Source organism: Hibiscus syriacus, unplaced genomic scaffold (genome assembly GCF_006381635.1).
Source record: "Hibiscus syriacus cultivar Baekdansim isolate YM2019G1 unplaced genomic scaffold, ASM638163v2 tig00110239_pilon, whole genome shotgun sequence".
Taxonomy (NCBI): Eukaryota; Viridiplantae; Streptophyta; class Magnoliopsida; order Malvales; family Malvaceae; genus Hibiscus; species Hibiscus syriacus.
In genome coordinates this window covers 1,661,713-1,673,052 of record NW_024062641.1, presented here as the reverse complement: position 1 = coordinate 1,673,052, position 11,340 = coordinate 1,661,713, and the positions used below count along the sequence as shown (strand labels likewise).

General features: G+C 35.1%; 1 protein-coding gene and 1 long non-coding RNA gene across 2 annotated transcripts; one reads left to right on the top strand and one right to left on the bottom strand.

The window, feature by feature from the left end:
* Positions 1 to 2,449: 2,449 nt before the first annotated feature.
* On the bottom strand, positions 2,450 to 5,535 carry LOC120114684. The gene is made up of 3 exons (XR_005515416.1): positions 4,706 to 5,535; positions 2,763 to 3,772; positions 2,450 to 2,674 (listed from the first exon to the last, which is right to left on the bottom strand). It is a non-coding gene; the product is annotated as an uncharacterized LOC120114684 (long non-coding RNA).
* Positions 5,536 to 9,855: 4,320 nt separating this feature from the next.
* LOC120114659 (protein IQ-DOMAIN 32-like) lies at positions 9,856 to 11,018 on the top strand. The gene is made up of 2 exons (XM_039135488.1): positions 9,856 to 10,193; positions 10,575 to 11,018. Exons 1-2 carry the CDS (start codon positions 10,104 to 10,106, stop codon positions 11,016 to 11,018), a joined length of 534 nt encoding a protein of 177 aa, XP_038991419.1. The 5' UTR covers positions 9,856 to 10,103.
* The last annotated feature ends 322 nt before the right edge of the window (positions 11,019 to 11,340 follow it).

The following is an 11,340-nucleotide window of genomic DNA, read 5'->3' as shown; positions in this document are numbered from 1 at the left end:
TTGGTCGTGATAATATCTGGTTTTCACCGAGGAAGGCTCAGACGGCCTGTGTCGTGACTGATCGTCGCTGATTGGTCATGAATAACACCCTCGTTAGTTCTGTTTCGGGTTACCGATTGCTGCCAACTCTTGATGAAGTCATCGCCGACCGTTTAAAACCGTAGCAAGGTCATCCGTGAGTTTGCCGACCTTGGAATTGCTGCTAGTGTGTTTTCTTCGTCGGCAGTCCTACTTTTCCATAATGGCAGCATTCGTATTCGAACGAAACTCCATTGTCGGTTTTCCGATTGGAACCGAAAAAATGTTTCTGTCATCGTAAAATTATTTCTTAAATTCTAAAATTTAGTGTCAAAACCTGAAGTCAAGCATCGTGATTTTTGCAGAAAATTCTAAACCGGGAACTGAGTTATCGTCTCTGCCACCGTTACTCGCTAACTTCGAACTGACCCAAGTTGCTTGTGTTGACCGTGAGTGTTAACTGATAATTTTAGTACATGAGTTTCATAATAAATTTGAGAATCATTTATTATTTAAATTATTTGTCGTATGTATTGATTCGGATCGACTTATTACTTGAGCTGACCGTGTAGAGGTTATTTCCGTCGTTAACTATCTATCGAGGTGTGTCTTTATCCGGTATTATATTATGTTGTGTTGATTGATTATTTGTTTGACTGAAAAATTAATTGAAGCATGACTGTATTGTGGTATTATTGAATTAATTATAATTTAGATAAGTATGTTTATTAGAAGTTTGATTTCGAGCATGATGAATTTTGTGATATTGTTGTATATGATATAATTCAGAAATGTATATTATGTGAAATAAGTTGATATGTCGGACTGAAAATTTATGAGATGCATTCGGATTACTTGTATATGTAATTATTACATTTGGACAAATCAAAATCCCGATATATGACATTTGAGTATATGTTATTCGGATATGTGTTATTTGGATCGAATTAGATATCGGATATGTATGTCATTTGCATATCATATTGGGTCGAATTTTGATAGAGTAAGCTCAATACATTCACTAGACGGGATTAATGATACTTTTTTTTGAATTCAGTGGCTTTTGCCTTTGTGACAGACCTCACTTTATATGGTGTGTTCGGATGGTATTACAAAGAGTATGCATGAGCATTTGTATAACATTCAAATATTTGATTATCATTGTTTGATTCGGGCTATGAATAAATTAGTTACTTCGTTTTATGTCATAACTTGTGTTTGTTTGCTCTTTAGAGACACACTAAGCTTAATAGCTTACACTTCCATAGTTTTATTCTTTTAGATACTTAGATTTAGATGAACCGGTACTTGAAGAGTTTCGTTACTTATTTCAGACCTACTATTATTTACGGTGTGAACTTATTCGATATTTTCCTTCATTGGATATTTATTATTTATTTTTGAATTATTTTCATTACTTTTATTTTGAACATCGAACATTATAATTATTTTTGAAACTGTTTACACATCTTATTGAATATTTATTATTTACGAGGGATTTTTCTTAAATAATTGTTTTAATAAATTATAATTTGAATTTGAATGTTTCTTTAATTGTATTATAAATTTTTAAGTTTTGAATCAAACATGGTTTTCGTGAGAGACAAGTTTCATTTAGGCTTTCTAGATTCTATTTAATTTTTTTTAGGTCGAGTTTAGGGGTTAATTAACCCATAACACTTCGGATGTGGCATCAGTAAGACTCCTATATTCTGCCTCTACTGTTGAATCAGAAACAAATCGTTGTTTCCTAGCATTCTATGATAGCAAATGATTCCCAAGATAGACACACTGACCAGATGTTGATCGCAAATCGTTGTTTCCTAGCATTCTATGATAGCAAATGATTCCCAGGATAGACACACTGACCAGATGTTGATCGCCTGTCATCAGGATCACTTCCCAATCTGCATTTGAAACGTTGTGATGAGGTTGTCCTTGATGCGCAACAAACCAAATACCATAGTCTAAAGTTCATTTGAGATAGCGTATGATACGCTTCACTGCAGACTAGTGAGCTTCACGTGGTTGTTACATTGATTGGGCAACCTTATGCACAGAAAACGATAAGTCGGGCTGAGCACCAATAGCGTTGTGATACTGTTGAGCATCAACTGGAGCTTCAGCATTCTCTTTTCAGCTTCGGTGTGATGAGAATCGTCTTGTCAACAGGTTTAGCAGTATGCATATTGAACTTGCCTAATAATTCCTCAATATACTTCTTTTGACTAAGAAACAACCCAGCAATTGTATAAATCGCCTCAATTCTTAAAAAATAGTGAATCAGACCAAGATCCTTTAATGAAAACATGTCATTAAGTTGATGTATAACATGTGTAACATGTTTTTTCCGAGGAACCTGTCACAAGTATATCATCAACATATAAAACAACATATGTAACAACATTATTAGTAACATAAATGTATAATGAACTATTAGCATGCTAAGAGAAAAACCCCAAGGTACATAAGAAAACATGTAGTTTATTGAACCAACTTCATGGAGCTTGTCGAAGACCATACAACGCTTTTGAAGCTTACACACAAGTTGTTCACCATTAGGATCAACATGTTCAAACCCTTCCGATTGTTTCATATAGACTTCTTCCTGCAAGTCTCTTTTGAGAAAACCGTTGTTCACTTCAACTTGCCTAACCTGTCACCCACGAGAAGTAGCATCAGACAGCAACACACTTATAGTAAAGAAATTAACTACTGGACTGAACGTGTCTACAAAATCACACCCTGGAACCCTGGAACTTGAGAAAAACCTTTTGCCACAAGTCTCGCTTTAAATCGATCAACAGAACCATTAGACTTATATTTGATCTGAAACAGCCATTTGCAACTGATAGCCTTCTGATCGAAGGGTAACGTCACCAATTTCCTTGTGTTATTATCAAGTAACATCATCTCAGACTCCACAGCAACTCACCAATGCTTATGCTCTAAAGCATCCTGCATAGTGATAGGAGTTTCATGAAACAAGGTATTGTAGATTTTAGATTTGAAAATCCCTGCCTTACTACGTATGAGCATGCAGTGAGTATTGTTGGCCTAATATTTTACAACAATTGTCCCTTCAATAGGCACAACATTGGATTGAATGTTGGGTTCCCCAGTGATCATCTCATCATTTTGAGCACTTTGTTGTTGATTCGTATAGGGCACTAGAGGACTACTTTGCACATCTTTACGCTACCCAGTACCCGAAGCCACCTGTTCCCCCTGTCTTGCTGTTTACTGCTCAATGTTTATACTAGTAGATTCTGTCCAAGTTTCCATCGTGACACATCTTCCATCACCATCAGATGCAACACTAATTGCACCACTGCTAAAATCTTGACCAGAACCATGATGCAACTTGTGGAGACCATCATCATTAAGCATATCACACTCACCATATTGCTGATTTGAATTGCTAGCTTCAACAGGAAAAGGTATAGCCCAAGTCTTTTGCTCACCCGACTTTTTGGTCCCTGTATGAACTAAAGAACAAGGAAAAATGTTTTCATCAAACGTAACATGCCCGAGAGATATAGACACGACCCGTGCTATCAAGACATTGATACCCGTGATTTTTTTGAGAGTATCCATGGAAAATGCAAGGTTTAAATCGAAACTCAAACTTGTGACGTAGGGTCGTAAGCAGGGAAAGCACTAACACCCAAAAACACGAAGAAATTGATAGTCCGAAACCTTACCATACACCTTTTGAAATGAGGATACTCCCTCAGTTACCTTAGTAAGTAGCCTGTTAATCAAATAGACTGCTGTCAAAACAACATATGACCAATATTTAAAAGGAACCAAAGATTGAGCAAGAACTGTAAGAGCAATATCTATAATATGATAGTGACTGCGTTCGACAACATTGTTCTGCTGAGATGTATGACACGAAACTCTATGCTTGACACTTGCAGCTGCAAGACAATGTTCTAAACCTCGAAATTCACCCCTCCATCAGTTTGCAAGGCAACAATAGTAGTGTTGAATTGATTTTTAACAAGAGCATGGAGCAGATTAAATGTTTGAGTGACTTTAAATTTATTACGCAGTAGGTAAACCCAAACACTTCTACTGTATATATATCAACAAACAACACATAATATTGCTAACCATTTGATTTAATAGAAGCTGGTCCCCAGACATCCGCCTCAATAAGTTCAAACAAAAGAGTATAGACAGTATCAGATTTAATGAAAGACAGTCTATGATTTTTTCCCAATTGACATGCAACACAAGACTCAGTACTATCACCATTATTCTTAATAGAAAGTAAATAATACAAAGTGTCCAAGGCAGGATGCCCCAAACGTCGATGCCACAGCCAGTATTTTTCACTAGACTTGGTCGTCCTTACACATTGGATGAAGCATCAACATGATTAAGAAGACCATTATTAGAACTGTGACTGCTTTCAAAGCAGTATAAACGTTCCTCTAGTTTACCCTCTAGCAGAATCACACTAGTCTCTTCATTCTTCACAAAACACTTATCGGGGTGAAATTCAATATAAGCATTGTTATCTCAAGTAAATATAGTAACCAACAGTAAATTCCGTGTTATTTGAGGAACACACAAAACACTTTCCAATTTAAAGTCACATGTTCTAGCAGGTAGAATTGTATTACAAACATGTGAAATGTGCATAGTGGAACCATAACCAAGGTAGACCTTGCCTTACCTGAATAAGGTCGACTAGATGCACCACCACCCTTCTAATACGTGACATGGTGTGTCACACCAGAGTCGGGATACCATTTATCTGCTACAGACAAAAAACCTTTAGCTATGAGCGAATTTACTTGAGCTGTATCAATCGTAGTGTCTTCATCAACAACATTGAGACCTGCAGGAGAGCTCACAAAAGGATTATCGCATGACACAACTAAATTAGAAGCATATTTACAAGCATTAGCATGTATTTCATTGTTATTCTTGGTCTGTCGAGAAGAAACCCCCTTGTAATTTTGATTGAATCGATGCCAACAACGATCTACCAAGTGCCTTAACTTCCCACACAGCTGACATTGGTGTCGCGGTCTACCTTTATTCTGATTACCATTATGATTTTTGGCTTGAAATTCATTTGACCGATTGTAATTCTGATATCGGTCACTACCACCTCTAGAATTTCCATAGTGCCTCGTCATATTAATATTAGCTGTCGTCCTTAAAAGATCACTAATACATGATTCAGCATCAATAAGCACCGAGGTCACCCTATCAAAAGTATCAGGTTCTCGACTAACCGTTATAGCAGCAACAAAAGGCTCAAAATCACACGGAAGACCGTTTAACAAGGTTACAATCTGATCGATTTCTGTGACAGGGCTACCACTTGTTGCAAGCAAGTCACATATTTCTTTAATTTACGTAGAGAATTCACGCACAAACAACTCACCTTTCTTGAGAGATCCGAGTCTTCCGTGCAAGCTCATAATCTTGGTGTTAGACAACTTTGAATACATCTTGAGAACAGTACTCCAAATACGAGCAGAGGTGTGCGGCACCTACAAGCTGAGGTAAGATCGAATGACTAATAGTCGAGAGAAACCAAGACGCTAATGAGTTGTCATGCTTTTTATGACAACGATATGTCGGATTTACCATTAACTCACTAGTATTTTCCACAAACGTTTGCGGCGGAATTGGTAAGGACTCATCCAGAAGATGTTCTAATCCATGGCCTTGAATCATGAGTAAAACTTGCTTTTCCACAAGAGGAAATTATTATCATCAAGATTAACATTAATAAACTTGTTTGCAAACGGAGTTTCCAACATACGATTATTCGCCGAGGTTCCAACGACCTCACCAGAGGCGATCTAAACAGAAACAAACGACTCAGGCATAGCGAACAAAGGAAACAAATACAGAAGAATAAGAAAAAAGAACAACTCCAATTACCATGGGCGAAAGGACCAAAAGACTACCGATACCATGTTAAAATATTCAGAAATATCTAAAACACAGCCAACACTAACAAAGAAGAAGAATGCTACAACAATTGTTACAAAGAGATAACCTGACTTGATGATTTGGAACACCAAACAACTCAGCATACCTATACGATTCTTTGTGCCTCACAGCCAAGCCTTCCTTTAATGCTCACACTGATAACAGCTCCAGCTGTCATACTAAGTGTTTTGAAAATCGGACCAGATTGATCGGTTCAACTGGGAATCGCTGTCTAGTCCGATTTAATCTACATCGGTTGAACCGCTATTAGTGAATCGGCCGGAACTGCTAAACCGTTCGAACCGGACCAGCTAAAAATCGAAAAAAATCGCCAATTTTGTTTTTTATTTTTAAAAAATTAAACCAAACAACGTCGTTTGTTAAACGAGCCAAGTCGAACTCGAGTATTGTTGAGCTCGACTCGAACTTGAAAACTTTAAAAGTAAGCTCAACTCGACTCAAACTTACGAGCTAAAAATTATCAAGTTCAACTTGAACTTGAAATATAATATTGAAACTTAAACTCGAAAAGGTTTGAACTCAAAAAAAATTTAGAATCACGATTGAAGCCTAAACTTCGAGCTTTATTGAAGTGAAAGAATAGTTCACTCAATGCTCACCAAAATGCTCTATGATTTTGAATGTTAAATTACCTCTATTATTTATAGAAGTTAGTTGAGATGCTCTTCTATGTTTCTTAGCCATGTGAGATTGTTTTATTATCATATTTTTACTCTTTTAGACTTTTGGGATGCTCTTCTATGTTTCTTGACCATGTGAGATTGTTTAAAAAAAAATTAAATCAAACAATATCATTTTGTTATGATTTTTTTAGCCTCAAATTTAATTTTTAATTATAGTTATATAATTATATTTATTATTTAATATATTTTACCTTAAATATTATGTTGTAGTTAATTTGAATCATTTTGTTTCACTTGATTTTATGGTTTTTAACTTATATATGTTATGACTTGCTTTGAATATGACTTGTGATATAAAAATTTATTTTTTATTAAATATCATTTTGTTTCTCTTTTAGACTTTTGGGATGCTCTTCTATGTTTCTTGACCATGTGAGATTTTTTTTAAAAAAAAAATTAAATCAAACAATATCATTTTGTTATGATTTTTTTAGCCTCAAATTTAATTTTTAATTATAGTTATATAATTATATTTATTATTTAATATATTTTACCTTAAATATTATGTTGTAGTTAATTTGAATCATTTTGTTTCACTTGATTTTATGGTTTTTAACTTATATATGTTATGACTTGCTTTGAATATGACTTGTGATATAAAAATTTATTTTTTATTAAATATTTTTGTTATTTTTATTTAATTTTTTAAATAATTATGACGTCGTCCGATTCTTTCAACCGATCGAACCGATTCAACCGATTAAACTAATAAACCGATAACATAGCTGGTTCGTAACCGGTCCAGTTCTGAAAACCATAGTCATACTTATTAAGCACGCCACCGATTCAATACAAGGAACAAACAATGCAAAAGAGAAGAAAATTAGGTGGTTTGTAGGCCTTAAGATTATTCAGCCTTAGCCTTGGTAGGTTATTTATATAGCCTAAGTTTTTCTATGGAACTAACACTCAAGTTTAATCCAAATATGAAAAATCGGGCTCAACAGAAAATCCACCAAAACAGAAAAAGGTTAAACAAACCACCCCAAGCCATAATAGTTGGCAACCAAAGGAAATAACCTCCATACTTCTTAATAGAGGAGGCAAAATTAATGGCTCCATGAGCCGGCCATGGCTGGCATATGGTATCTTGAGATTAGTAGGTAGCGAATGAAAATTCTCCAGACATGATTTTGGACAATGCCTAAAGCCTAATATAATTGATCGTTGGTACTTGTTGGACAACATGGATGGTTTTTGAAGCAAATGGGCTTGCACAAAGCCTAACATAATCGGGAAATGTTCTTCTAAATGGGCATAATCAGGAAAGGTGTTGAAAGTTTACATTTCTATTGATTAGGCCCACTTCTACAGAGTTAAATAAAAAGTAGTCCGGGAAAGGTGGAGAGTAGCTACCCGTTGTACCTAAAATGCTCCCACGGTCGATATTTGCTGAAATAAATTATCCAACAAGGTGGTTCCTTGTTTGATTAAGACGCTTGTTTTGCTTGTGAATCAGCCCTCCTCCAACTCTGATTAATCACACGCTACCAAAACACTGTTAGATCCAAGAAAATGAAAGGGAAGAAAATGTTGTTTCACTACTAAAAAAATTGTTGTTAAATTGGTTGGTGTAATTTATGTATTCATTTCGACAAGGATTGGAGACCATGCACTTTACACAAAACCTTTGAACTAAACTCTTCCCAAATATGACTGCCCCAAGGACCTGGAACTCCCTCCTTTTCTTTCATTATATGTAGCTCAATGTACTAATATAAGTTAAAAATACAAATTAAATTTAAACAATGAATGGTGATTTGGTTTTGTTTGGTATAAACGATGATGACATGTAAATAAGCATTCCATAAAATAAAGGGAGAAATTCTAAAAGGGGCAAATGCAAAGCATGTAGTACTTAACGACATGCACTTTGACAGCTTTAGATTAGACAAGAATAAGCTTACAGAAATTGGTTGGGAAATTTTGTAATGAAAGATTCTTTTCTTTGTAGTTTTATTGGCTCAAGTTAAGCATCAATGAAGAAGAATGATTACACTAGTAAGTAAGACTTGATTAATCATTAAGCAACCAACGTTATAAAAATATTATCATTATCTCTTTCAGGTTATCCCACTTGCGGTATCCAAACAGGACTGAACTGGCCCAGGTGAGCATGTGCTTATACGTGTCGTCTAGCCACATTTGCCACCTGTAAATAAAAAATATCTGTCTACTCGTTGGATAAATATAAGGATAAATAACCTATTTGGACACCCCATCTATTACTTAGTTTTTGTTTTAGTCGTCTACCTATTACTTAGTTTTATTTTGGTCACCTAACCATTATTTTTTCATAATCATACCTAATGTTATATTTTTGTTATGTTTTGGTCAATTGTTATTAAAAATAGCTTAAGAGTCACTTTTTCCTCTGTTGTAGTAGACTCAATTTATCATTTTCGCCCCTATCGTATTTTCACATCAATTTAACCCTTCAAGTTGTTTAATTGCATCATTCTATACCTTATTCTTATCTTTAAACCCTAAATTATAAACTCTAGGTTAGGGTTTAGGGTTTAGATATTATGAATTATGGGTTAGGTTTTAGTGTTTATAATTTAGGGTTTTAAGTTAGAGGTATGATATAAAAAAATACAATTGAGTAATTTCGAGAGCTAAATGGACGAGAAAATACGATAGGAGAGAAAGTGATAAATCAAGTCTACTATAGGAGTAAAAGTTACCATTTTACCTTAAAAAATCAAAAATAAAATTGACATATCATCATAAAATAATACCAGATAAATATTTAAAAATAAAAAAAAATACCACATTTTAGAGGAGACCACTGCCTGTTAGAGGAGATTCCCACCCTATCTTCTAACCTTCGATTCGTTTTTGATTTTTCCACATTTTACCTCTCCCACTATATATTTTTCCTGAGTTACATTAACGAAGTAATACCATAAAATTAAATGATTTGAGGATTGTGTGGAATAAATTTTCACCGCTAAACATGGGTAATAAATTGTTCAAGACTAGTAGTATGGAACGCCTAATGAGTATATGGTTGCAACTTCTCGAGAATCTCGTGACAACTGAGAAAGAACTGGATAAACATATGTATATATTTATTATATATACTTAGTAAGGAGTACCTTCTCTTTCAGAGTGGTAGCTCTTTTGATTCGGTTAGAAAGATGCCAAACAATGGACCTGACCTGACATTATGATAAAGCGACGGATTCCAACGTAAAGAACAATTTTACATTTAAAGATTTGGTTTGAGGTCCGTCTGTCTTTTCTCTCCCTCTTTTGTTTACAATTTCCAACAGCGCACCACACACCAAATATCTCGCCTGTCTTGTCTCTCACAGTCACAGTCGCAGTCGCTTGAGTTATTACTTAAAAGTGAAGGAGTGAGAAGAGAGAAAAAGAACAGATTAAGCGAGAAAAAAAAGGGAGAATAGAAACATGCGAAAATCCACTTCCTGTTTCAAAATCATCACTTGCGGCGGCGATACTGCTGAAACAGACGACGTTGTTCATGTTCCTCAGGCTGAGGTATATATGTGTGTATACATCCTTTACGTATTTACATTGCCGTTTCTCTTTTTGTTGTTTTGCGATGGATTAGGATTCCATTCTACCTTCTGTTTCGACTTGCACTTGATGTTTTGGTTACTTTAGCTAATGTTTGAGTTTAAAACAGCTAGTTCACTTCATTATGCCCTCGATGGGATTCCATAGTTAGTAGCGCTGTACCAGTTTCTATTAAATATGGTGATTACAAGTTGAATAAAGCAGTACTTTCTGGGTAGAATTTACAATCGATAGTATCTCAATTCATATTAAGTAGTGCCATTGCTTTTTTTAACATTCTTTCTTTTCTCCATGATTCCATCTCCTTTTGAGCTGAATTAGGCTTTTCAAATTTCTTTCCAGAGTAAGACAACAAATGACAAAAAGGGTTGGAGCTTTCGAAAAAGATCTGATCGGCATCAGGTGCTTAGCAACACTGTTATACAGGAAGCAACTTCGGGACTTGAGCAAAGTCCGGAATTTGCCGGTTTCAATTTTCAACAGCCTGATGCATCCATTGCTCCTGAGAAAACTTCATCTATTCAGTACAGTGAAGAAAAACATCAGGTGAAGACACAAAATGAGTACATTGAAGTAGAATCTAAGAGTGTAGCACCAAATAAGTGCACTGAAGAAAAATCTCAGTTGCTTACACCTATGGCATACACTGAAGAAAAATCTCAGTTGTTGACCGAAGAGGACTGTAAAATGCCTGAATCTGTTCCCATCACCACAAGCGAAGCTGAGGATGATGCCAACCTTGATGAATCTGTTGTTATTATCATGCAGACTGCTGTTAGAGAGTAATTGGTGTCGTAACCGGTTTTCGTTCGGACACGAATTTTTTTTACTTGACGGAAAAAATGATGTGAATAAATGATTTTTAAAATGTTTAAGGAGTCGCCATCGGCCTTTTGGATCAGGTAGATCGAATACCTAAAAATTATCTTTTAAAAGAGTTTTTAAGAAAACATCAGTTAAAAGATAAATTGGTCTGCGTTTTAACCAAAAATTCGTTCTTTTTAATAATAAAAGGGATTCGTGGTCGATTATGTTTAGGGAAAGATTAACACCCACACAACGCTCAAAATTGATACTCATTAATTATAAATTGTCTCTATTATTAAAA